At 44.6% G+C, this 27,802-nt stretch overlaps 1 protein-coding gene and 1 long non-coding RNA gene across 20 annotated transcripts in view; both read left to right on the forward strand.

Annotated features, from left to right (window-relative positions):
- The window catches only part of LOC146403181 (uncharacterized), a 329,068-nt gene that overhangs the window by 243,059 nt on the left and 58,207 nt on the right, over positions 1 to 27,802 (forward strand). The gene's annotated exons all lie outside the window — the stretch shown is intronic.
- Positions 1 to 27,802, forward strand: part of SLC4A8 (solute carrier family 4 member 8) — a 79,186-nt gene that overhangs the window by 1,032 nt on the left and 50,352 nt on the right. For 16 of the 19 annotated variants that reach the window (XM_013988276.3, XM_013988273.3, XM_021091663.2 and 13 more), the window contains exons 2-4: positions 16,235 to 16,316; positions 25,954 to 26,100; positions 26,628 to 26,763. In XM_013988276.3, coding sequence (XP_013843730.2) covers positions 16,235 to 16,316; positions 25,954 to 26,100; positions 26,628 to 26,763 — 365 coding nt within the window. Of the gene's footprint in view, positions 1 to 7,444; positions 7,642 to 16,234; positions 16,317 to 25,953; positions 26,101 to 26,627; positions 26,764 to 27,802 lie in introns of all 19 variants that reach the window. The other 3 variants (XM_084955593.1, XM_084955600.1, XM_084955594.1) reach the window with 1 other exon arrangement.

Here is a 27,802-nt window from a genome sequence, read left to right on the forward strand (position 1 = left end):
AAAGGGCTTTGCGAAATGATGATGTTTACTGTGTGGCAACCAGTATGTGAGTGGTAGCTCATTCAATCCTCACTCCCCCTTTCCCGTGCGGATCAGGTGATGATATAGTTACTGCTCTGGAAAGAGGTATTGAAGGGAGGTCAAATCCGAAGTGAAGGGCTGCCAAGGGAATGATGGACCTTCTCAGAAGGATGACAGGTCTTGAAACTAGTGCCATGTTGACGTCAGGATGCTTTCTGTGAAGAGGTAGAGAAAACTCTTGAGTTTGTAGCAAAATGGGTATCAGATACTGACTCACTTCTCTAATTTAGGGTAATAGTTTGCTACTGGAAGGTCCATCATTCCTTCTTTGCTTGCTCCATCAAAAGAGGAACCATATCTAAGACTTTGGAAAAATCTTTCCCTATCTAATCTTCCTAAGGTCTACTGAATTCAGTCTATGTTTGTGACACAGTGAGGAGCAAAAATAGGCAACGTTCTTGCCCCGTTGGAGTTTGCTATTTAGTGTGTGTGTGAATAACCATTTTTAATGAAACAATCACACAAATAAATGTATTATTATAAACTGTGATGCATGCCTAGAAAAAAAGATATGCAGAACTGTGTGTTATCGTTCCAGCTTTGGTCTCATATCAGAGAAGATTTTTGCTAAGGGAGGTAATTTGGGCAAAGAGCTCAAGAATAAGTGTCAGCTGAGGGAGGTGGGAGATCAAAAGGCCTTAGAGACAAAGAACAACAGAGGGGGCAGATCTGGTTTGAAGACCTGAACAAAGTCCAGTATGGCTGGAGCTACAGGAAGCAATGAGGGGAATGGTATGAGATGAACTTTGGGATCATAACCTATAGAGAGAGGGCGGGGGGAGAGAAGAAAGCCAGAGAGAGAATGAGAGCCAATGAGATCATGACCAGATTTTCCTCCTGAAAGATCTCTCTGGCTGCAGTGGGGAGAACAGGCTGGAACGAATATGAGGAGACAGTGTCCTTAACATGCAGAATGTGTTCCATTTGTATTGCCAAGATCACAATAACCCCCAGGCTTCTGTTAGTGCTCTGTGAAACTGATAAGTCCTGAGTGCTTCTGGGGTAGGACAGAAAATAATTATCTCTTTACATCTAGTTCATGAAACTTTTGTGGGTGGTGGGGTGAGGAGAGAGAAAAGGATAGAGGGTACATTAGGACCTCATAAAGGCTGAGTCAGGTGGTGGTCAAGTGGGTACTTGAGGTATAGTAAGGAAAAGAAGTGAGGGTAGAAGGAGGAAAGGAAGTGGGGCGATGTGGGGGAGAGACAGTCAGCCAATTGAAAATTACCAGCTAAGCCTCCTGTGTGCCAACTGGGCTGTGTGCAGGGGAGACGGACCTTGCAAAGTGAGCAGATTGTATAACTTGATCTAAACAGAGATTCCAGGCATCATATCTAAATATCCCATCTAGGCTGTTTCCTCTGGTTTGGACTAACTGTGCTGGCAGTTCCCTCTGCTTGCTTTCTTGCTCTTCTTTCTGCAGTCCACTTGCCACACGGCAGCTAGAGTGAGCTTTTAAAAACACAGATCAGATCATATCCTATCCTATCATTGAAACCCTTCAGTGGCTTCCCAGTACATTTTGGAATGAAATCCAAACTCCTATTCATGACCTACCAAGCTTCAACGTGACCAGGGCCTTGGCTATCCTCGCTGATGACCTCTCTTGGACTCTCTCGCCATGTACCCCTGCACTGGTTCTCTTTCTGTCCTTTCAATATGACCAGCTTCTTCATGCTTTGGGAGCTGTGTTCTTGTCGTTCCTATGGACATTCTTCCACTCAGGCCTTCTCGTGACTCAACTCAGATGTCATTGCCTCAGAGCGACTTTCTTTTGCTGTCACTCTCTCTCTTTCATAGATTCTGCTTTATTTTCTTAATAGTATGTATTACTTATCTGAAGTGTTCTTGTTTTGCATTCTTTTTTAAAAATATTATTTTCTGTCATGGTCTATCCCAGGAGATTTGATATAATTCCCTGTGCTGTACAGTAGGACCTTCTTATCTATCCACTGCAAATGTAATAGTTTGTATCTGTTAACCCCAAACTTCTAGTCCATTGCACTCCCTCCATGCCCCACCCCCCACTTCCTGCAACCACAAGTCTGTTCTCCAGTGTCTGTGAGTCTGTTTTGTCGATAGGTTCATTTATGCCATATTTTAGATTCTACATATAAATGATTTCACATGGTGTTTGTACTTCTTGTCTTACTTCACTTAGCGTGATAATCTCTGTTTGTATCCACTGAAGTTTTTTTTTTTTTTGATTTCTTGTTTATCATCTTTTCAAATAGAAGCTTCATGAGGGCAGAGACTGAGCAGAAAACTTTGTCATCTAGCACAGTGTCTGGTATAAAATAGGTGTGCAATTGCTGAGTTAATGAGTGACTCTCCTGTATCCAAAGCCAGTGTACCTCTCCCCAAGAAGCTCATGGTTGTGTCAGGAGTGGCACCGGCACCTCAGATAGCCACTGCTTTATTACACAAAAGCTCTCCCTTCTGTGCTACTGTCTTCACTCAGGTGTTCCAGCTGGAAAACTTTCCCCTTCCTCTGTACCTGGAATATTCCATTTTAATCTTTAAGGTCTGGCTCCGTATCACTATCAGAATTTATCACTCAGTCTTTTCTGCTCACATACCCTCCAAGTGCTATTACTTCTTCCACCCCTGACTTGTGGAATCTCCATGTGCGTCTCTGCTGCTAACCCGAAAGCTCCCTTTGATGCTGGTTATGTAAATTAACTCGTTCGGAGTGCTCGCCATATGCCAGGTACTGTGCCAGGTGCTTTCCATGCATTAGCGCCTTTACTTCTCTCAATAGCCCTGAGATTTACATGCACTTATCCTTATTTTCCAAATGAGGAAACCAAGAAGTAGAGAGGTTAATTAACTTCTACGAAGTGGCAGAGCTGCCCCTCTGCAAAGAATGTGCCCTCCTTCACTGTACAGTACTGTAGCTGGGGTCTTTGACACCTCGACCAGGGTCTGAACACTTAAATGTTTGAGAAGATAAGTGTGGCCAGGTGTACAAAGGATGTATTAGAGTGGGAAGAGCTGGAATGAAGGAGGCCAGCTAGGCAGCAGCTGGTATAATTTATTTTTTTGTCTTTTTCTTTTTCTTGTCTTTTTAGGGCCGTACCCATGGCATATGGAGGTTCCCAGACTAGGGGTCGAATCAGAGCTATAGCTGCTGGCCTATACCACAGCCACAGCAATGCAGGAACCGAGCCACGTCTGTGACCTACACCATAGCTCACAGTAACACCAGATCCTTAAGCCACTGAGCAAGGCCAGGGATCAAACCTGCAACCTCATGGTTCCTAGTCGGGCTCATTAACCACTGAGCCAGGACGGGAACTCCCAGCTGGTGTAATTTAGAATGAGTTAATGAAAGCATGCATTACTGAATTCTGTTGAGTTCTCTGGAGGTGGTTATTGCAATTTCGGTGAGCTGTTTTTTGCTTTTTTAGGGCCACACCCATGGCATATGGAAGTTCCCAGGCTAGGGGTTGAATCAGAGCTGTAGCTGGCCTACACCACAGCCACAGCAATGCGGGATCTGAGCCGAGTCTGCAACCTACACCACGGCTCATGGCAGCGCTGGACCCTTAACCCACTGAGCGAGGCTGGGGATCAAACCCAAGTCCTCATGGATATTCGTCAGGTTCGTAACTGCTGGGCCACGACAGGAACTCCCTCATGAGCTCTTTTTTTTGTTTGTTTGTTTGTTTTTAATGATTTTTATTTTTTCCATTATAGTTGATTTACAGTGTTCTGTCACTTTCTACAGTACTCTTAAAAGGAGCAGTAATAGCAGAAGATCAGAAAACTTGAGGGAGAGCCCCTAGTTGGGACTGGCACCAGGGACCTCTTGTAGCTTTAACATTCTCCTGACCAGCACTTTCAGAACCAAGCACAAAGAAGCTCTAGAAGAGAAGGCTGATGAGGTTAGAACCATCAGCCCTTGAGCCAAGGGGTACCAGGAGCTGCAGGGAGGTTCAGAGAGGGTACAGTGGCGGAGGGGGGAGCAAGTGAATCGGGGCAATTACCAAGACTTTTATGTGAACCAGGCCTGCTCAGAATTGGAACTTTTGCAGAAATCTTCAGAATAACAAACCCTGGCGAATGGGTGATAATTGGGAAGCTTGGCAAATGGGAGGAGAGTCACACTTCATGTCTTAAAGTGGATCTGAAAAAGAGTTCCTGAAGGAGAACTGAATGCTAGTGCCCAGTGGCCATGGCATGTGTTGGCGCTTGGTAAATAATTTGCTGAGCAAATGGATGAATGGCTCTGTAGAGAGTGGCTAACTTTTCTGAGGGTCATGGTCAGTTCATGGGAAGCAGTCTGTATATATTTGCTGAATGTCATTGAACAAAGTATCAACCACAGCAGCTTCTCTTGTCTCTGCATTGCAATGTCCAATCCATCCTCCTCAGCCTCTCCCAGTGCAAACTAGGGGTTCCCCTCCTGGGTGGGAATTGGGGAACATGTGAGCATCCCCTTTACCTGGGGAACTTCTGCAGGAGAGGTGTGGGCATTCCTGCCAAGTGGAGAATTGAGGCAGGCTGGGGGACAATTAAGCCTACAAGTTTACTTCCTTCCGAACTTGGAGATAATTGTCTTAGCTCATGGTTTGCCTTGGCAGGGTAGGCACGGCAAGCCAGCCACAGTGGTGATTAGGGCACAGAAAAGCAATGAGTCCATTCTAAACCTGCTGCTAGGTAACAGCAACAAATCTTAGATAATGGAGTGGTTGATTGTTTCCCGTAGGGTAGTAACAAGTTTGCTCTGGTTTTGGTAGTTAGGAAGCCATAATGTATTAGTGTCTATCGCTGCCCTAACAAATGACCACAAATTTAGTGGCTCAAAGCAATATGGGGAGTTCCCATTGTGGCTCAGCAGGTTAAGAACCCGACATGGTGTTGGTGTGGATGCGGGTTTGATCCCTGGCCTTGCTGCATGGATTACAGCTCCAGCATTGCTGCAAGCTATGGTGTAGGTCACTGATGTGACTTGGATCCAGCATTGCTGTGGCTGTGGCGTAGGCCAGCAGCTACAGCTCTGATTTGATCTCTAGTCCAGCAGGAACTTCCATATGCTGCAGGTGCAGGCCTAAAATAGAAAAAGAACAGGAGTTCCCATTGTGGTGCAGTGGTTAATGAATATGACTAGGAACCATGAGGTTGAGGGTTCGATCCCCGGCCTTGCTCAGTGGGTTAAGGATCCGGCGTTGCCGTGAGCTGTGGTGTAGGTTGCAGATGTGGCTCGGATCCTACGTGGCTGTGGCTGTGCTGTAGGCCGGCAGCTACAGCTCCGATTCGACCCCTAGCCTGGGAACCTCCGTATGTCGCAGGAGTGGCCTTAGCAAAGGCAAAAAGACAAAAAAAAAAGAAAAAAAGAAAAAAGAAAAACAAAAAGAAAGAAAAACAAACACGAACTGATGATCTCAGAGTTCTGTAGTTCAGAGGTCCAGCACAAATCTCAGAGGGCAAAAATGAAAGTGTTGGCAGGTCTCTGCTTCTTTCTGAAGGCTCGAGGGGAGAATCTGTTTCTTTAACTTCTTCAGGTTTGCGAGACTACCTGCTCTCCTTGGCTCATGGTTCCCTTCCTCCTTAGTCAAAACAGCAACCAACATAGCCTCTCTCAGACCTTGCTTTTGTCATCAACCTCATTCTCCCTTGCCACTCTTCTGCCTCCCTCTTCTATCCTTGAGAGTCCACTGAGGCCACTGGATAATCCAGATCATCTCCTGATTTGAAGGTCCATTGATGAGCAATCCTGTTTCCATCTACAACTTTAATTCCCCACTGCCGTGTAAGGTAACACATTCACAAGTTCCAGGGATTAAGATGTGCAAATCCCATGGGGGCCATTATTTTCTGCCAACCACAGTGTGCTGACTAGTAAGCTGTGCTGAACAGGAGTGACTCAAAGGGGGGCTCAAGAAAAAAAAATTTCTGAGAAAACAGGGTCACTTCGGAATCTTAGGTTCCTAGCAGGCTCCTGAAGAGTCAGAAAAGGAAGCTCATGGGTGTTCAGGAGCTCATGACCCCTGAGAGGAGGTCTAGAACCGCTGCACTGTCCTCCTGGAACCCCGCCCCCCCTTTCTTGCTATGGGATGTCCATATTCAATGGAAAGCAAATCAAGGGCATTAGAGAGTTGGGGACCAGTGGGTCAGAATGAGTGATGAGGTCTGCGTGGGGTCAGAATTCATGGGCTTTTTGGAGGAAGAGAAAGTTGGAAGTGAGTAAGGGAATGAAGAACTATTGGAATTCTGATCAGTGAAGGTAGGATGAGGTACAAGGGTTTAAGAAGGTAACAATGTAGGAGTTCCTGTGGTGGCGCAGTGGTTAACGAATCCGACTAGGAACCATGAGGTTGCGGGTTCGGTCCCTGCCCTTGCTCAGTGGGTTAACGATCCGGCGTTGCCGTGAGCTGTGGTGTAGGTTGCAGACGCGGCTCGGATCCCGCGTTGCTGTGGCTCTGGTGTAGGCCGGTGGCTACAGCTCCGATTCAACCCCTAGCCTGGGAACCTCTATGTGCCGCGGGAGCGGCCCAAGAAATAGCAACAACAACAACAAAAAAAAAAGACCAAAAAAAAAAAAAAAAAGAAGAAGGTAACAATGTAGATCTTGAGTTGTTTTTGCTGTGGACATGAATCCATGATTAGGTGACCTGAGCTCTCTGAAATGTCCAGGTTCTTTGCTTTTGGCAACATTAGTATATAATGCGTTTGTTTGTTTGTTATTAATTAATTAGTTGTTTATTTGGCCATGCTGGTGGCATGCAGAAGTTCCTGGGCCAGGGATGGAGCGCATGTCACAACAGTGACAATGATCCTTCACCACTAGGCCACCAGGGAACTCCAATAGTGTTAATATGTTCTAGTGTGTAATATTCATACAGAGAGGCTTGAGTTGGAGTTTCTCCCATCTCACTTAACTCTTGTGGGATCTTACTTAGCCTTGGTGTAGGACTGCTGTGAGGATTAAGCCAGGTAATATATGTAAAAGCACAATTCTAGGTATACTTTATACTTTAAGTGCTTAGTAAATATTGTCCTTAATACTAATTGTAGTGACTCAGTTTGTTGTTGTTGTTGTTTTTGTCTATTTGCCATTTCTTGGGCCGCTCCCGCGGCATATGGAGGTTCCCAGGCTAGGGGTCTCATCGGAGCTGAAGCCGCTGGCCTACACCAGGGCCACAGCAACGCTGGATCCGAGCCGCGTCTGCAACCTACACCACAGCTCACGGCAACGCCGGATCGTTAACCCACTGAGCAAGGGCAGGGATCGAACCCGCAACCTCATGGTTCCTAGTCGGATTCGTTAACCACTGCGCCACGACGGGAACTCCTGACTCAGTTTGTTCATTAGAAACCCCAGGAGTCACTTTTGTTTTTTTTTTTTTTTTTTTTTTAGGGCTGCACCCTTGGCATATGGAAGTTCCCAGGCCAGGGGTCGAATTGGATCTGCAGCTGCTGGCCTGTGCCACACCCGCAGCCACGTGGCATCCGAGATGCATCTGTGACCCACACCACAGCTCACGGCAACACTGGATCCTCAACGCACTGAGCGAGGCCAGGAATTGAACCTGTATCCTCATGGATCCTAGTCGGGTTAGTTACCCTGAGCCACAATGAGAACTCCCAAAGTAAAGAGATTTGAAAAATGAATTATCACGTACCCCACGGTCTGGCTTCAACAATGAACATACAACCTATCTTATTTTGTCTATGGCTCCACCCCTTCTCCAAGTCCCAGACATAATATCATTTCATCAGTAAAAATAAGTGCCTATCACTGGAGATTAGGCCCCTTTTCTTTTTAATGGCCACACCCATGACATAAGGAAGTTTCTGGACCAGGGACTGAACCTGAGCCATAGCTGCGACCTACACCACAGCTATAGAAACTCTGGATCCTTTAACCCACTCTGCAGGACTGGGGATCAAACCCCGACCTCCACAGTGACCTGAGCTGCTGCAGCCAGATTCTTAACCCACTGTACCACAGTGGGAATTCCTAGTATCCTTTTTAAAAATGACGTAACTACAATGTCTTGGTTATATGGGCGTACCCTGGGGGATATTGTGGGTTCCGTTTCAGATCACCACAGTAAAGTGAAAATCACAGTAAAGCAAGTCACACAAATTTTTTTGATTTCTCAGTGCTTATAAAAACTGTGTTTACACTAGACTATAATCTATTAAGTGAGCATTATATCTTAAAAATGTACACACCTTAATTAAAAAATGCTTTATTGCTAAAGGATGCTAATCATCATCTGAGCCTTCAGTCAGTCACGAGCTCTTTGCTTATGGAGGCTCTGAGAGATGGTTGTTGGTTGATCAGGGTGGTAATTGCTGAAGGTTAGGGTGGCTGTGTAAATTTCGGGGTTTTTTTTCCCCTTCTTTCTTTTTTGGCCACAGCATGCAGCAGCTTGACGTGGGATCTCAGTACTCAGACCAGAAATTGAACCTGGGCCACAGCAATGAAAGAGCCGATTCCTAACCAGGGAACTCTCCAATTTCTTAAAATAAGGCAACAGTGAGGTTTGCCACATCCAATGGCTCTTCCTCCCATGAATGATTTCTCTGTAGCCTGCAAGGCTGTTTCATAGCATTTTACCCACAGTAGAACTTCTTTCAAAATTGCAGTCAAGCCTCTTAAACTCTGCTGCTGCCTTATTAACTAAGTTTATGTAATACTCTGAATCTTTTGTTGTCATTTCAACAGTCTTCATACCATCTTCTCCAAGAGTAGATTCTATTTCAATAAATCACTTTCTTTGCTCATCCATAGGAAGCAACCCCCATCCATTCAAGTTTCATCATGAGATAGGAGCAATTCAGTCCCATCTTCAGACTCCACTTCTAATTCTAGTCCTCTCGTTATTTCTACCACATCTGCAGTTACTTCTGCCTCTGAAGTCTTAAACTGCTCAAAGTCACCCATGAAGTTTGGAATCATTTTTTTCTAAACTGAATCGAGAATGTTCTTAATGGCATCTGGAAAGGTGAATCCTTTCCCAAGGGTTTTCAATTTACTTTGCCCAGATCCATCAGCTACTAAATCTATTTGTACATTTACAAAATGTATTTCTTAAATAATAAGATTTGCAAATCATAATGACTCCTTGATCCATGAGCTGCAGAGTGGATGTTGTGTTAGCAAGCATGAAAACAAGGTGAATCTCATTGTACATACTCCATCCCAGCTCTTGGGTGGCATTGTCATTGAGCAATATTATTTTGAAAGAAGTATTTTTTTCTGAGAAGTAGGTCTCAACAGTGGGCTTAAAATATTCAGTAAACCATGCTGTTGTTATTCCATCGATAGAACACAGAGTAGGTATAGTATAATTCTGAAGGGCCTCAGGATATTGGGGGATGGTAAATGAGCATTGGCTTCAACTTAAAAGTTACCAGCTGCATTAGCCCCTTGCAAGAGAGTCAGCCAGTCCTTTGAAGCTTTGAAGACAGGCATTGACTTCTGTCTAGCTATGAAGGTCCTAGGTGGCATCTTCTTCCAATAAAATTCATCTACACTGAAAATCTGTTGTTTCGTTTAGCCACCTGTATTAATTATCCGAGCTAGACCTCCTAGACCACTTGCTGCAGCTTCTACATCAGCACATGCTGCTTCACCTTGCACTCATGTTGCTATAGAGATGGCTTCTTGCCTTAAACTTCATGAATCAAGCTTTGCTAACTTCAGACTTTTCTTCTGCAGCTTTCTTACCACTCTCAGCTCTCACAGAGTTGAAGAGAGTGAGGGCCCTACTCTGGATTAGCCTTTGGTTTAAGGGAATGTTGTGGCTGGTTTGAACTTCTATCCAGACCACTAAACTTTTTCCACATCAGCAATGAGGCTGTTGTGCTTTCTTATCACTCGTGTGTTCACTGGAGTAGCACTTTTAATTTCCTTCAAGAACTTTTCCTTTGCATTCACAACTCAGCTGACTTAGATTGGTGCGACAAGCTCAGCTTTTGGTCTGTCTCAGCTTTCAACATGTCTTCCTCACTAAGCTTAATCATTTCTGGCTTTTGATTTAAAATGAGAGACATGCAACTCTTCCTTTCACTTGAACACTTGGAAACCATTATAGGGTTCTTAATTGGCCTCGTTTCGATATTGTTGTATCTCAGACAATAGAGAGGCCTGAAGAGAGGGAGAGATGGGGGAACTGCTAGTCAGTGGAGCGGTCAGAACACAGACTACAATTATTAAGTTCCCTGTCTTCCATTCGCATAGTTCTTAGATCCCCCGATCTATTACAGTAACATCAAAGATCACAGATCACCATAACAGATATAATAATAATAAAAAAGTCTGAAATATTTCGAATTACCAAAATGTGACACTGAAACACGAAGTGAGCAAATAATTCTGGAAAAACAATTCTTGCTTGACAATTGCCTATTAGACCTTCAATTTGTAAAAATTTATAATATGTGAAGCACAGTAAAATGAGGTGTGCCTGTATTATTACTATACCTTAAAATTAACAATAATTCTCTAATAAATCAAATATCCATTCAGCTGATTAGATTTCTGTGAGCCCCTTATAATTTTTTTAAAAAGTGTTGGCTTATTTGAACCAGGATCCAATTGAGGGCCACGCACTCAGAGTCAATTCTGACCTTTCAAATGCTCTGGCTGATGGTGTTTGACAGGGCTCTGTTTTCTTTGGCAAGACAAAGAAAGCAGGGAAACATTTATTCAGTGACTTTAGACTGTGATTAACCATTCTGAATTAAGGAAACAAACAACAAGTCAATTTTCAACCTGAATTTTTCAGATGGTTGACCTTGCTCTTTGCATTGTGCTTTTATAGTCTTAGAGTCAAGACATCAATCATCCCTCCCTCTCCCACTTCCTCCAGTTTGTTTGAATCAGGATTCAAATTAAGTCCACACATTGGGATTGGTGTGTTTTTTTTTAACCTAAAGGTTTTGCCTTCCTCTCTTTCTGTTTCTCTTTCTCTTCTTGTAATTATTTATTTGAAAAAAGAGAATAGGGAGAGGATTTGTTCTACAGCTTTAGAGTTTCCCACAGTCTGGATTCTATTGACTATACTCCTGTGGTGTTGTTTTTCCATGGAACTCTATGTCGCTGTATTTTCGGTAAATTGGTATTTGGGCCTTGATGGGATTCAGGGACAATTTATTTGGTAAGATTACCTCATGGGTGGTGATAAGGTCTCCATTAGGAGGCATATAACGTTTGGTTGTCTCTCCTTTTGTGATGTTAGTGGCCTTGAAAATCAATGCAGTCCATTAGTGATTGCAAAATGGTGGTGTTCTAACATTCCTTTGTCATTTATTCTTTTCTATAATAAGAAACTCCTCTCATCTACTCTATGATACCACTCTATGGTACATTTATAGGAAAGCCAGGATAAAGTTTAACCAGTTTGCAAAATAGTAAGTTGGTTTACTACTATTATCCTCCAATGTTGACCTGTTAATTACTTTTTAAAGTGATATTGTGAACGGATGGATTTTTAACGTATTTGATATATTCAGTCTGTTGCAGTTACTGATTGATGCTCAGAGTATCCTATTTTTTAGCAAGGGATCTCTCTAGGTGTTTATTATTATTATTATTATTTATTTTTTTTGCTGATGCCACAACGTGCAGAAGTTCCTGGGCTGGGGATTGAACTTGTGCCATGGCAGTGACAATGCTGGATCCTTAACCTGCGAGGCCACCAGGGATCTCCCAGTAAGGGACCTCTCTAAGTGGTAGCTTGAGTCCTTTTGGCACAACCCTAGGTCTTTGAGTATCTTTTAGTAGAAAATGACATTTTAAGAGACCACAGTCTAGGTGTTGATACTCATTGCTACAGGCTGATCAGGCCTTTTGTCTGGACAGAGATGGGAATATAAACTTATTAAATTTAAAAACATTTAAAGGTAAAAATATATGTTCTTCCTGATACTTCCAATTCAAATTCAAGACGCCGTAGTTTTTTACTTAACTTCTATCTTACAACTGTATCTCCTCTCACCCCTGCAAGCCCCAGTTCTCAGTCACACTGAGAGTGCTGGAGTAGGTTCACACTATTGTTCATTAATTTTATGTCTCAATACACAACAGTCTCAGGATAATAACACCATCAGAACAATCAGCAATATAACTAGGAGTTCCCGTGTGGCTCAGCGGTAATGAACCGGACTAGTATCTATGAGGACATGGGTTTGATCCCTGGCCTCGCTCAGTGGGTTATAAGGATCCAGTGTTGCCATGAATTGTGGTGTAGGTTTGCAGACATGGCTTGGATCTGGTGTTGCTGGGGCTGTGGTGTAGGCAGCCTCTGATTCAGTGCCTAGCTTGGGAACTTCCATATGCCACAGGTACGGCCCTAAAAAGAAGAAAAAAGAAGAACCCCCCCCCCCAACCCAATATAATTAAAAAGCTGCTTAGAATGTTTTCAAATTCTTTTTGCCCTTAGGGTATATACCACTAAGGATGTTTAGGCAGTTTATTATGTTTTAAAGTTATAGGCTTGGTATATGCACACTAAGGTGTGTGGAATGATTGGCCAACGGGGACCTGCTGTATAGCACAGAGAACTCTACCCAATATTCTGTGATTATCTATGTGGGAAAAGAATCTGAAAAATGGGGAGTTCCCTTCCTGGCTGAGTGGTAATGAACCCGACTAGGATGCAGGACGCAGGTTCGATCCCTGGCGTCACTCAGTGGGTTAAGGATCTGGTGTTGCTATGGCTGTGGTGTAGACCGGCAGCTACAGTTCTGATTAGACCCCTACCCTGGAAACTTCCACATGCCACCGATGCTGCCCTAAAAAACAAAACAAAACAGAACAAAGCAAAAGGAATCTGGAAAATGATGTAGGTGTGTATATGTATAACTACATCACCTTGTTGTACAGCAGAAATGATCACATCATCGTAAATAAACAATATTTCAATAAAACTTTGAAAAAACTTAAAGGTACTTAGATAATTTCTCTTGGAAGGGTTATGTCATCAATTTGGCATTTATTTTCATTTTGTTTCTTATTTCTGAGAATTGCTTTTTAAATTTTAACTTAAAAAATTATGTAAAGTATTTGCAAGTAAGTTATCTTCAAAGAAGTTTAGTTTCTATCCTTGTCTTTACCTCCCTCCCTCCTTCTGTAGGTAACTATTTAAAAACATCTTTTATGGCTTATTCTTCCTTTATATGTTTTGAGGTATAAGCAGATGCTTTTGTTCCAATACCCTTTCTTAGATACAAGTTAGCAAATTAAAGTTTTCTCCACCTTGCTTTTTCTTTTTCTTTTCTTTTTTTTTTTTTTTTTTTTTTTTTGTCTTTTTGCTATTTCTTTGGGCCGCTCCTGCGGCATATGGAGGTTCCCAGGCTAGGGGTCGAATTGGAGCTGTAGCCACCGACCTACGCCGGAGCCACAGCAACGAGGAATCCGAGCCTCGTCTGCAACCTACACCACAGCTCTCACGGCAACGCCGGATCCTTAACCCACTGAGCAAGGGCAGGGACCGAACCTGCAACCTCATGGTTCCTAGTCGGATTCGTTAACCAATGCGCCACGACGGGAACTCCATTTTTTTCTTTTCTTTTTTTTTTTTTTCACCTTGCTTTTTCAATTTAATATTGTATCTTAGAGACTATACCATGGTAGTAATAATATATAACTTTAAATATGCCTACAAAACTAAATTCATAAATAAAATATTATAAATAGACATTTGGCGATTTCATCTATTTCCCTGCAAGTTTGGCCTTAAAAACTTTTTTTGAATCTTTTCATTGAGAAAGAGTATGGGGTTGTCTTATTTGGAAACATAGATGGTAACTACGAAATAGTAAAATTAGCTGGACATTTGAGCAGGATCCGGAAGGATGGTGAGGGTTTGGAATTGGGGAAGGGCCTGTTAGATGACCAGACAGTGTGGGCATAGGTGTGAAGTGGGAATGTGCATGGTGCTCCTGGGATCAGAGAGCCTGGCTGGACTGCAGGTTGGTAAAGGAAACTGATTGGCAAGGAAATTAGCTAAGATCTTTTCATAGGGCCCTACCCGAGGCATATGGAAGTTCCCAGGCTAGGGGTCTAATTGGAGCTACAGCTGCTGGCCTACACCACAGCTCACGGCAACTTGGAATCCTTAACCCACTGAGCAAGGCCAGGGATCGAACCTGCATCCTCACGGATACTAGTTGGGTTCATTACTGCTGAGCTGCAGAATTAGCTAAGATCTTTTTTGAAATAATTCAGGATTTGGTGAGGGCCTTGATAAGGTAGGTGCCATTATATTCATTCTTTTTTCCTCCTAAGGTTTTGTTTTTTATTTTTTCCTTTTTTGGGACACACCTATGGCATATGGAAGTTCCCAGGTGAGGGGTTGAATGGAAGCTGCAGCTGAGGCCTACACCACAGCCACAACAATGCCAGATCTGAGTCACATACGTGACCTATGCCACAGCTTGTGGCAATGCCAGATCTTTAACCCACTGAGCAAGGCTAGTAGAACCCTCATGGTTACTAGTCAGGTTCTTTTTTTTTTTTTTTTTTCTGTTTTAGGGCCACACCTGCAGCATATGTAAGTTCCCAGGCTAGGGGTCGAATCCAAGCTGCAGCCATCGGCCTTCACCACAGCCAGCCACAGCCACACTGCATCCAAGCCGCATATGCGACCTACACCATAGCTCACAGCAACACCAGATCCTTAACCTGCTGAGTGAGGCCAGGGATCGAACCCTCATCCTCGTGGATCCTAGTTGGGTTTATCAACCGCTGAGCCACGATGGGAACTCCCATTAGTCGGGTTCTTAACTGGCTGAGCCACTATGGAAACTCTGTCATTCTTTCAACAAAGATTTATTGAGCATCTACTCTGAAAAGACTGCAGGGTTCTGGGGAAACAGTGATGAGGAAGGCAGATATGGTCCCTTCCCTAAGGAGCAGAGACATTCCATTATGAAGGAGAAATACAGTGTGCTGTGGGGGGCGTAGAAAAGTGGGGGGGTAGTCAGGGCAGGCTTTGAGGAAGTCCATTTAGATTCAGATCTATAGGATGAAGAATAAATGTTAGCTGCTGGTGATGGAGGTGGGAGTAGCAGGGAAGAGATAGTTTTAGGCAGACAGAGCAGTACTCAGGGAAGAAAATGATGTGGTTCTAGAACTGAAAAAAAGGTCCATTGTGACTGAAAGAGCTGGAGCGTAGGGGATAGAGTGGATGAGAGATGAGAGTGAATCAGAGGGAAACTGCATAGGAGGACTTGATAGGAAAAGGGGGAGTTCCTGCTGTGGCACAATGGGCTTGGCAGCATCTTGGGAGCTCTGGGACGCAGGTTTGATTCCAGGCCCAGCACCGTGGATTAAGGATCTGGCGTTGCCGCAACTATGGCCCTGATCTGATCCCTGGCCAAGGAACTCCATAAGCTGTGGAAAAAGAAAAAGAAAAAAAGAAAAGGGAACTATTCATGGAAGGCACATAATGGGCACTCAGTACACCTGGAGTGGGTGAATAAATAAGTTTGAAATTTCAAATATGGACTAAGAACTGATGGAGCCATGGGTGGGAGTAAGTGAATGAGCACAGGGGTGCCAGCTTAGAGGGAAGATGAGTTGGGTTTTAGACACGTGGGTTTTGAGGCTCGGCATCCCAGTGGTTTGTCAATACTGGACTTCACAGTGCCAGGCTACTATTGAAATTATAAGACTCAAGTGTGGAAAACAGAACGCTCTTCCTTAGAATCATGGTTCGAGGAAGAGGAGCCTTGGATGGGACAGAGGAGCAGGATGGAGAATTTCAAGGACAGAGTGATAACAGGCTCAAAGCTGCAGAGAAGTCAAGGAGACCAGTTTATACCAAATGCCAACACTTGCAAAATGCCAACTTGTTATACAGATAGATGGGTTGAGTGGGGAGATGGCAAAGGCATGGGATCTCTAGGCACAAGACCTGGACTCCGTTCCAGCCCTGCCATTTACCATATTTCTGACCTTGGGCAATAATTAAAGTTCTCTGAGTCTCAGGCTTCTTATTTTTGAAAGAAGGAAGAATGGCTGCCATGTTTGTGTCCCCGAGTTATTGTGAGGTTCAATTTAAGAGAATCTGTAAACCATTGTGTTTCCCCCCACGCTGCTGTGTAAAGCTGTGGCACACACACGATACTTGCATGGGTGTTTGAATGGATGTGTGGATATTACTGTGGCTACTTATTTATGTTTCAACAGAGACCAGATGAAGAAGCTGTGGTGGATCAGGGTGGGACCAGCACAATTCTCAACATTCACTATGAGAAAGAAGAGTTGGAAGGTAAGCACTGCTCTTCTATGTCCTGGGGGAAATTAGCGCAAGGCAGCCTGGTGTGGGAGGAGCAGCTTTGCCATCAGGAGACCTGAGTTGAAGTCCTAACTCTTTCTCATTCATGGTAAGACCTTGGGGAAAAATCAGTTAATTTCCCTTAGCCTCAGTTCCTCATCTGTTTTTTATTTTTTTATTTTTTTATTTTCCCACTGTACAGCAAGGGGGTCAGGTTATCCTTACATGTATACATTATAATTACATTTTTCCCCCCACTCGTCTGTTAAATAAAAGTGGGAATAATAATACCTGTCTTAGTGTTAGCTTATGCGACAGTGCTTTGAGCACAGTAAAGTCCAATATAAATCTTAATAAATGACCAGTTCCTTGAGAATGTGAAGTACTCAGATCAGTTTATTGATTCTTAATGTCTACTTAGAAATGTAAATACAAATATACACAACATTTAAAAAGAAAATAAACTACAAATGGTTTAAAAAACCCAGTTTGGCCATTACCCTGTTTCTACTCCATTTCCAATGTTTGCCCTGCCCATTCTGACTGTACCCATTTCTACCTGGTGTTTTCATCGGAACGTGCATCTCTAACATATTCGCTCTGAGTCCACAGCGCAGAGTTGTATAAAAACCCCACAGAAGTGGAAGGGAAGAGGCCTTTTAATTGACCTGCTCTGTCTAGTCTTCCTTATCAAGGCCCATCTTCTCCTCTCTCCTTCCCACCCCCAGCTCCCCTCAGGATGCTTGTATGCTGTCCTTCTGCTCTCCTGTTTCCTATGGGGCCTAGTTTCCTGTAAGAGGGATGCTCCTTTTTATGAAAGAAAGGCTTGTGTCCACTAGAGCTTTAATGAGAACCTACATTTGGCTCAAAAGCCTTGGTAAAATCTCGCCAGCATCTCCTGCAACATTGAAGACTATGATACAGCAACTTTCTAATGACTGAGACAGCATGTGAAATGTTCTCCCTGTACTGCTTGCTCCCGGGCTGTTTTTTTTTCATCAAAGTTGTACAATCCCCAGAGAAAACTTGTCCTTTGGATGGGAGAGCGAAGGCTGTAAAGGCTGACTCAGCCTCTGGGTCTGTTACCATGAGAACTTATGTGGGTGGCTCTGTGGAGGTCAGTGGAGTTCAGATACAGCAAGGTCAAGCTTGCCAAGTTATTTGACCAGATGGAAGAGGAGCCAGTGTGGCTTTCAGCAGTTGGGAGAATGTGGATGAGGAAAGGGTGTGGAGGTAGGTGACTAACGTGCTGAATGCCGCTTATGTGATTGACATTTCATTAGGCACTTGGTACAAGGTGTACTTTTTATCTTCACAGCCACCCAGGCAGGTAGGTCAAATCCTATTTTATATGGTGAGGAGACGGCTCAGGGTCATCTATGGAAGTCTACTCTTTCTTTCTTTTTTTCTTTTTTCTCTCTCTCTCTCTTTTTTTTTTTTTTTTTTTTTTTTTTTTTTGCTTTTTAGAGCCACATGCATGGCATATGGAAGTTCCCAGGTTAGGGGTCCAATCGGAGCTACAGTTCCCAGCCTACACCACAGTCACAGCAACATCAGATCCGAGCCAATTCTTCAACCTACACTGCAGCTCACAGCAACGCCGGATCCTTAACCCGCTGAGCAAGGCCAGGGATCGAACCAGAAACCTCATGGGTCCTAGTAGGATTCATTTCCACCACACCACGATGGGAACTCCTGGATGTCTGCTCTTTGAATTCTGCCACACTGCTTGCAAGGGAGGACGGTACCCAGTGTTAAGCACCCACCTCCAACATCATGCTCCATCAAATGAACATTTTTATGCATTGTCACACCCCTTTCTGCTCCAATAATCCTGTTGCCTCTCTACCCTCTCGTTGCACCGTGGCAGTTACTCTCAGTTTAGTTGTTTGGGCCCACTAGACCTTTGCCCTCAGCTAGGAGGTAACCATTTCTGAGAGCTCTTGTCTAATAGAATAATAAGCCTGAATCCTGGGGACTGGGTTCCACCACAGAGGTCAGCTGAGTCCCTGGAAGTAGGAGCATCTTCTCAAAATGACATCATCTATTCCTCATGCGTTCTGCTTTTTGCTGTGAAAGAAGGCCATCTGGATGATAGCATTACTAGGGGATAGTGTGTGGGGAAATGGTCCTTTAGGAAAATGGGAATCTTATGTTAGCACTTAAAAAAAAAGCACTGCAGGAGTTCCTGTGGCACAGCGGAAATGAATCTGACTAGTAACCATAAGGTTGCGGGTTCGATCCCTGGCCTTGCTCAGTGGGTTAAGGATCCGGCATTGCTGTGAGCTGTGGTGTGGATTGCAGACATGGCTTGGATCCCCACTTGCTGTGGCTGTGGTGTAGGCTGGCAGCTGTAGCTCCGATTAGACCCCTAGCCTGGGAACCTCCATATGCCAAGGATGCGGCCCTAAAAAAAGAAAACAAACAAACAAACAAAAGCACTGCAGGCAAATGAAGGAAAAATGGTGCCCACTGCTTAGGCCTGATGTGGTTCTGAGTAGCTCTGGTGAGGAGAGGAAGTTGGGATCTGCTGTCGGATGGGCCATGCTGTGGGTTCCACCTTGACTCTCTCCAAGGGCAGCCCGGGACTCAGTGAGGCTGCATGCAGGGAGGCGTTGTCTCCAGAAGGTGTGGAATAGAATGAGTCCCACTCTGAGGGAACACAAGTAAATTGTGTTCTAATTCACCGTGTATGCCAGAACAGGAGGTTCTGCAGCTAGTGGTAAACCTCTGGGTCTTTCTTCCTCTTTGTTCTCTACCCCCTACATCATGTGACACAAAACATTGCCTCATCCATTTTCAGAAGTCTTGCTGAGATGTAGCCTCTGGATCATTGTTAGAGACTTTTGTAAATGTGAGTCTTTTTGCCTGAGTTAACTCCCATCAGCAGGAGAAGGTGCGTTAAAACATGACATTTCTTTTTTTTTTTTTTTTTTTTTTTAAATATATGAGAAAGTGGAGTTCCCATCGTAGCTCAGTGGTTAATGAACCCAACTAATTTCCATGAGGATGCAGTTCGATCCCTGGTCTTGTTTAGTAGGTTAAGGATCTGACGTTGCTGTGAGCTGTGGTGTAGTTGAAGATGTGGCTTGGATCCTGGGTGGCTGTGACTGTGGTTTAGGCCAGCAGCTACAGCTCTGATTTGACGCCTTGCCTGGAAACCTCCATATGCTGTGGGTGTGGCCCTAAAAAGACAAACAAACAAACAAACATATATATATATATGTATAAATATAGAGAGAACAGTCAAAAGCAGATATTAGGGAGTTACTGTCGTGGCCCAGTGGAATATGGGGGACTATGTGCAAACACAAGTATTCATTTAGTAAAATTTATCAGAAGATTTTAGAGTTAATTTTTTAAATAAGTATATACACACATAAAGAGGGCAGTCAGTGGACTGGGACCAATTCTTGCAGAGCAAGTCTAGTAGTTGATCAGGAATAATGATCTGCCAGAAAAAATGGAAAAAGCCATTCCTCTAAAGCTCTGTGTTTTTCCAGGACTGGACAGGCTCATATATATTTATCGAAGTAGAGCCTGTGGTGTTGTGTGCCCCCCAAATCACGTGGGCTCCTGGGGCTTCCTGTGCTGATGAGGCTATGGGTGTGGTTCATGTGGCCCAGAAGTATATCCAGGTCCTTCCTCTGGATGGCATGTCAGCAGCTGAGGTGATAGCGCCTCCTTGTTTTACTATAATGGGGACAGCGAGTAAATTAACCAAGAAAATGAGATGTAATGATACAAGTTCTACTACCTCGTCACTGCCTGCTCAGTTTCTCTTTAGAATGTAGTTGTAAGTGAATAATACTAGCAGGGATGATAGCATTACTATGTATAAATATAGAGAGAACAGTCAAAAGCAGATATTAGGGAGTTACTGTCGTGGCCCAGTGGAAACGAATCTGTGAGCTTGCGGATTTGATTCCTGGCCTCGCTCAGTGGGTTAACGGTCCGGCGTTGCTGTAAGCTGTGGTGTAGATCACAGACATGGCTCAGATCTGGTGTTGCTGTGGCTGTGGTGTAGGCTGGCAGCTATAGCTCCAATTAGACCCCTAGCCTGGGTACTTCCACATGCCGTGGGTGTGGCCCTAAAAAAACCAAAAAGACAAAAAAAAGAAAGAAATCTGAAGGAAGATCTATGCCCTTCCCTCACAGCCAAAGCACATACAAGGAAAGGATCAAAGAAAAAAAAAAAAAGAAAAAAGAAATCAAGAAAAAAAGAGAGAGAGAAAAAAAAAGCAGGTATTAGGACAGATTTCAAAAGAGAAACTCACAAAGAGCAATAGTCCATGATTATACCAGTGAGCCTGTCCAGTCCTGGGAAAAGACAGAGCTTTAGAGGAATGGCTTTTTCCATTTTTTCTGGCAGATCATTATTCCTGATCAACTACTAGACTTACAAATCCTAGCTAAGTTTAGTGCCTTCTAGTGAGTTTTTAACAGAGGTAAGAGCCATTTGGTCTTAGTTATAAGTTGACACAAAAAAAAAAAAAAAAAAAAAAGGGCTTGCATGTACTCCACGTGTTAGACTCCCCTGGCAATCAATGACTTTAAGTCAACCTGAAACCCAGGGGATGGGATACCTGTCAGTGTGTGGTAATGAGTTCTGTGCACATGCTCCATTGACAAGATGCACAGAACGCACCCTGCCTTGGAAAGCCCAGTCTCCATCTGCAGAGTGGGCTGAACCTGTGATTTCTGTCCTGCTCTGCAAGAATTGGTCCCAGTCCACTGACTGCCCTCTTTATGTGTGTATATACTTATTTAAAAAATTAACTCTAAAATCTTCTGATAAATTTTACTAAATGAATACTTGTGTTTGCACATAGTCCCCAGGGGGTAGTTTTAACAATAACTGGAAAAAAGACTGGAGAATTAGATGGGAAGAAGGCGGAGTTTGGGTGAGTAGGTAGAAGCATGCAGGGGGACAAGAACTGTGTGGGTAGGAGAGAAGTCAAAAGGCCAGCAAAGTGAACACAGTACTGCCAGCATCCCGTCAGATGAACTGGATTCTGTTGGTGCCGAATTTGTTTCCTAGTGTCTGTTTGTCATCTTTTCTGATTTCACTGAAAATATCGAATCCTAGCTTCAGAGTCTCCAGCCTATAAACTGATATCTAGTTTTCTTTTTTCTTTTTCTTTCTTTTTTTAAATTTTATGGCCGCACCTGTGGCATGTGGAAGTTCCTGGGTCAGGGACTGAGTCTGAGCCACAGATGCAACCTACGATGCAGGCGTGGCAACGCCAGATCCTTTAACCCATGTGCCTGGGCAGGGGATTGAACCTGTGCCTCCATAGCAACCTTAGTCACTGCAGTTGGATTCTTAACCCATTGCACCACAGTGGGAACTCCCTGATGCCTAGTTTTCTGATAGCCACTTGGTCATTCTTAGCTCTGACCCCTGCTGGGGCTTGTTTTTGTTTTTGCCTGTCTCTCCGGTGTTTTCAAAAGGCAGGTACTGTGGTTGGCTAATGTTTGTGGGAGCTGATTGAACCCAAAAATCTCTTCCTTCTCCAAGATTTAAACTTTACCTTACTTCCTACGGGGCCATCAAAGGTATCTGAAGGATGTTGTCCCCATTATGCCTCAGATCTGCCTAATGGGAATTTAGATATCAAGCAAAACCATACATTATTCATTCAACAAACACTTACTGAACCCCTTCTATAGTCCCTTTTTGCAACAGGAAGATAGTGAGAACCACTGGACCATCACGTCTTCTCTGAAGAATAATGTAGCCCGAACCTTTCCTACTTTTTTTTTTTGTCTTTTTTTGCTATTTCTTTGGGCCGCTCCCTCGGCATATGGAGGTTCCCAGGCTAGGGGTCGAATCGGAGCTGTGGCCACCGGCCTACGCCAGAGCCACAGCAACGCGGGATCCAAGCCGTGTCTGCAACCTACACCACAGCTCACGGCAACGCCGGATCGTCAACCCACTGAGCAAGGGCAGGGATCGAACCCACAACCTCATGGTTCCTAGTCGGATTCGTTAACCACTGCACCACGACGGGAACTCCCTTTCCTACTTTTGAATGTTAGAATTTGGACAAGAACTGAAAAGTCATTTGGCCCAACCTCCTTGTTTGTTTTTTTGAAAAAGCCCTTGTTCCCATTATTGAAACTTCTTCCATGTTACCAGGACATGGGTGCCCCCCTTAGTCTTCTCCTTGCCTCTTCTGCTGACGAATTTGGCCTTCACAGTGACAGGCTGCTTTGGGAGCTTCCCCTTCCTCAGTGGCCCACTGGCACTGCATCAGTGCAAGAGGTTGTTTTTAGAGCATTTGTGGTGTCTGCTCAGTGACCACTGTCCACAGTTTGTCAAAGCTGACAGTTGGGCGGAAGCTCTGATTGTTCTTTAAGCAGTAATGCCTCACACCAACTTTCCCAATGACACCTGGGTGATATTTATCGAAGTAGAGCCTGTGGTGTTGTGTGCCCCCCAAATCACGTGGGCTCCTGGGGCTTCCTGTGCTGATGAGGCTATGGGTGTGGTTCATGTGGCCCAGAAGTATATCCAGGTCCTTCCTCTGGATGGCATGTCAGCAGCTGAGGTGATAGCGCCTCCTTGTTTTACTATAATGGGGACAGCGAGTAAATTAACCAAGAAAATGAGATGTAATGATACAAGTTCTACTACTTCGTCACTGCCTGCTCAGTTTCTCTTTAGAATGTAGTTGAAAGTGAATAATACTAGCAGTACATCAGCCGGAGCCCAAGGGAAGCCTGCAGGATGTGGTTAAAGGAGAAATGGTGGCCTCACCTGGCTCCCCGACTGGGGGCTTTTCCAGAAAGAGGAAGCACATGGTTGGGTTGGCTCCACTGAAGGACTGAAAGTCACCCTCAGTGAGTCTGCTTTACGTAAGTCCAGTCCTACCTAGAAGCACTGGATTTTACAGCACATAGGTCATTTATTTAGGGGCTGGTTCAGGGGTTCTGTAGGATCTAATTACACTTTTCACACCCCCCCCCACCTGAGTTCTTCATGATCTGTCTGACGTGTTTTCCCCTCCTCTGTCACCTTGTTCTGGCCCTGCTGGCTGTCCTTTTGCCTTGGAACCAGCCCTGTACGTTCCCAGTGTAGGGTCTGTACCCTTGACCTTCCCACATGCTGGTGTGCTCTTCTCCCAGGTCTTCTTATGGCCTCTCCTTCTCATCACTCAGATGTCCCTCCTCATCATCTTGGCTGAAGTCTCCCTTCTCTATCTGACCCTGGCCCCAGACACTTTACAGTATTTTATTCATAATAACTAGGACTCCTCAAAATAATATGTTTTTGTCTTCTTAATACCTGTCTTCTGCAACTAGAATATGTGTCTTGAGGACAGGGACTAGATGCTGGTCACTTCTGTATCCCCAGCCCTTGGGAGAGGACCTGGCACAATTAGGTGACTTCAGTCTGGGTTGATCTCAGTGATACACTACAGGGACTTAATTGACACACTATCACGGGGCATCGTTAGGTAACAGGTGGTATTTTATTAAGATGGTACTCAATTTAGTCTTTTTCACACTTCATAGTTTTCACTGATAATATCAGACGTCTGGAATCCCACATCTTATAGCAGATGACCTCTTCTGGCTCTATCCTTCTGTTTCAGTGAAGTTGCAAGGCAACCATATTATAGTCAGAGATCTGCCCATCAAAAATGCCCAGAGATGTGCACAAGTCAACACATGCCTGTCCTGAGACAGGATAAGGATAAGAGGAACAATTGATTCTACCAGATGCTAAGTATTTTATCCTCTTGCCTCTCAACACTTCAGCTAATCTCTGATCGTCTTTCCCTCTAATCCTCACTGTTTCTTATTTTGCTTTATCACTTTGGAATTTGGAAGACAGAGGAGGACAAAGAAAATGAGATTAGAAATGGAGACAGGGATGTTAGAACTGTACCCCTTGTTAAGGTACTTTACCCCCTCTTGGAAGAGGAGAGCACCATCCCGGAATTCTCAAAGAAGAAGTTGAACAGTCTTAGGAAGCCCCATTGCTGGGGAAGGAAGAAGACGAAGAGTTGCGAACTCTTTCCAAAAGTCCCCTTATCCAAGAAGTCTTCCTGGATTACGCTCTCCATTCTCAGATTGTCTAGGACATTCTCAATCATCTTATGCCCTGGTGGGTATCTCATTCACCCTAAACACATTCACTTTGCTTACATGTTCCTCTTGCGGTCCCTCTCAGATCAGAGGCCCTCTTAGGTCAGATTGAGTAGTCCTGAGGGAGTCCTAAGGGGTTATGCTCCTGATGGGGGCACTGTGCAGCAATTCCATTTTCTGAACATTTGTGGAGTGCTGACCACGTGTAAGATACTGTGCTTTGGTAAGCACTGCATTCCAAGAGGAAGACGGTCTGGCACTTTGAGGCCCTTGCAGATGAAGAGTGGGGAGAAAGGCGTAAGATTAGTGCATATGAGAATGCTAGCCAAGGACTCTGGGGATTTGGAGGAAGGAGGCAGCCCATCTGATCAGAGGGATCAGCAAGAATGCCAAGAAGGAAGGTGCATTTGCAGTGAATCTGGAAGGAGTGAGCCGAGCCAGTATCGAGAAAGCAGTGGCACACAGCTGTGGCAGAGCAGTTTGGTTCAGGTAGAGGAGAGGGAGAGTGAGGGTGAGTGCAGCAGCCGAGGCCGTGATGAGGAGATGCGTCCAAAGCTGGCTGCCCTGTTGTTGGGGTAGAGTCACAAGGTGTGTTCAGCCCTAGATTTTTTTCCCCCCAGAACATTTATTCAGTGTGAGCATGTGTGGGATTGGCACTTCATCTCTCTTGAGCTGATCACTCAGTTCTTTTAGAGAGCTTTCCCTTTATTTCCCTATTGAATGTATAATTTGCTGTAGGTGTCATAGAGTGATGGCATTGCTTTCTTTTTTTTAAGCACAAAAGATTTTTTATTATAGTTGATTTACGATGTTCTGTCAATTTCTGCTGTATAGCAAAGTGACGCAGTTTTTAAATATATACACACACACGTGTGTGTATGTATAATATACATTGTTTTTCTCATACTACCTTTTTTTTTTTTTTTTTTTTTTTGCTCTTTAGGGCCGCACCCGAGGCATATGGAGTTTCCTAGGCTAGGGGTTGAATCAGAGCTGTAGTGGCCGGCCTATGCCACAGCCACAGCAACGCAGGATCCAAGCCACATCTGTGACCTATGCCACAGCTCATGGCAACTCTGGATCCTTAACCTGGTGAGCAAGGCCAGAGATTGAACCTGAGTCCTCATGGATACTAGTTGAGTCCGTTACCACTGAGCCACAGTGGGAACTCATATTTTATGTTTTATCACAAGTCTTGGATATAGTTCCCTGTGTGCTTTTTTTTCATTGCTCAAATTGTCCTTGTAGTGGCAACAACTAGCATTTATTTTGGCCTCTACAGTTTTGCAAATCACATGCACACACATTATTTCCTTTGATCTTAGTAACACTCTTGTGAGGTTTGCAGCCACGTGCTGGATGGGGATCTTCAACTCCCCCATCTCCTCATCTTCTGTCCTGGAGTCTTTGAACTTTTGTCCTTACAGAGTTGTGACCAGGCCAAAGGCCCGTGATCTTTTCCTTCTCCCTCTCAAACAACCTAGTTTCTTTTTCCAAAAGGGGTTCCTTCTATAGATCTTCTGCTTCTTTGCAGGTCATAGAACTCTGTACGTGGGGGTCCGGATGCCCCTGGGCCGGCAAAGCCATCGGCACCACCGAACCCATGGCCAGAAGCACCGGAGAAGAGGGCGGGGCAAAGGAGCCAGCCAGGGGGAGGAAGGCCCAGAGGCCCTGGCCCATGGTAACACCTGGGGAGAGAGGGCAGGTGTGCGTGGGGGGCTGTGAGGCTGAGGGGGGGTGGGATGACATCAGGCAGGTGATGGTTTTCATTCTCTAGCCCTTTGTCGACTTTTCCCAGCTTGTTTCCAAGAAGCAGAAGAAATACCTCTAAGAATCAAAAATAGCTTCCTGCAAACTTCTCAGTTCAGCCCCCTCCCCCCAGTCAACACCATAGAAGGTGAAATTATTTGCCAGAGAATTAGCCCTTCCTTTTGATCAAAATCATCAGATTTCTGGTTTCTTGTGGGTTTTCTTCAAAGAGTCTTACATAATCATTTTTTCCTCCCATGGAACTTCTTCCAAAGAACAGCTTTTTTTTTTTTTTACCCCTCTGGGAATAAAGGAATCTTTTTGATCTGAGTTTGAGCTGATTGTCTTCTGTACGTTCTTGAAGTTGGGAGGCCCCCAGGTGCACTGCATATGGCAGGAGGCTATTTCTGTTCTGAGTTGAGGCTGGGGGCAGACCTTTCTCTGTGGCTGTTTTCCCAGACACACCATCTCAGCGAGTTCAGTTCATTCTCGGCACCGAGGAGGATGAAGAGCATGTGCCCCACGAGCTGTTCACAGAGCTGGATGAGATCTGTCTGAAAGAGGGGGAAGATGCCGAGTGGAAGGAGACAGCCAGGTGAGGCCCTGCAATGGCCTGGGTTGAGGTCGCCTTGGGCAGGCAAGAGTGTACTTTTCAGCGAGGGATGGGCTGGCTGTCCTGCCTTTTATTTCTTCATGGGAGATGTGATGACTGACATGGGGACTGATGTTCTAGGGTCTTCTGTGGGAAGTCTTGATGCTGGCCTCTTTGTCACATCTCTGGCAACACCTATGCCAGTTAACCTTGAGCCTGGGATTGGTGACAGAAACACGGAATGTTTGGGGGATCCTCTCTCATTTGTTTAGGGCCCAGAGTTCATGGGCTCTTGATTTTATAGGTCTAGCTTAGAAGAGGCCTGAGGGGGCCACCTTGGTTTAGACGTAGCCTAGCAGATGTAGTGTAGGCCCAGACTTTTGGGCAGGTGAACCACAGCATTGTTTAGGGTTTTTTTTGTTGTTGTTGTTTTCTTTTGCAGCTATCCCACAGCATATGGAGTTCTTGGGCCAGGAATCAGATCTGAGCTGTAATTGTGACCTAAGCCTCAGATGCAACAACGCCAGATCCTTAACTCTGTGTTCTGGGCCAGGGATAAAACCTGCATCCCAGTGCTCCCAAGATGCCGCCAATCCTGTTGCACCAAAGCAGGAACTCAGTTTAGGTTTTAATTCACTGGAAAATCCAGAATTTTGGGGACATCCTATGGGACAATCCAACTTGGATAGAGACCTTTGGGATTATAGCCAGCCTGACAGAAGGCTTCCTGGATTAGTTGTAGAGTGACTATGCTTGGCTAAGTCTCAGACCCCAGAAGAGCACTCAGACCAACCAGGGCCATGTGTAGGGCTCTTCTAGATGGTACAAAGCCAGCATGTCTGAGCCTTGGGGGAGAAGGTAAAGTGGGTAAAGTGTGGCCCCAGTAATCTTTGGAACAGCTCTTCCCGAATACTTGCTGAATCTGTGGCTGTGTTCTGTGGGTAGAGAGGATTAAACAAGCCAGTCAACCTGATACAGGCAAGAAGGCAATTAGTTTTGTCATTCTGTTTGTGCAAACTTCTGAAGGTCGCACAGATGGGCT

This window comes from Sus scrofa, chromosome 5 (genome assembly GCF_054392235.1).
Source record: "Sus scrofa isolate SSC_HxYL_T2T_F1_AM1 chromosome 5, Sscrofa_HxYL_maternal_Yorkshire_Landrace_v2.0, whole genome shotgun sequence".
In the NCBI taxonomy this organism is placed as follows: Eukaryota; Metazoa; Chordata; class Mammalia; order Artiodactyla; family Suidae; genus Sus; species Sus scrofa.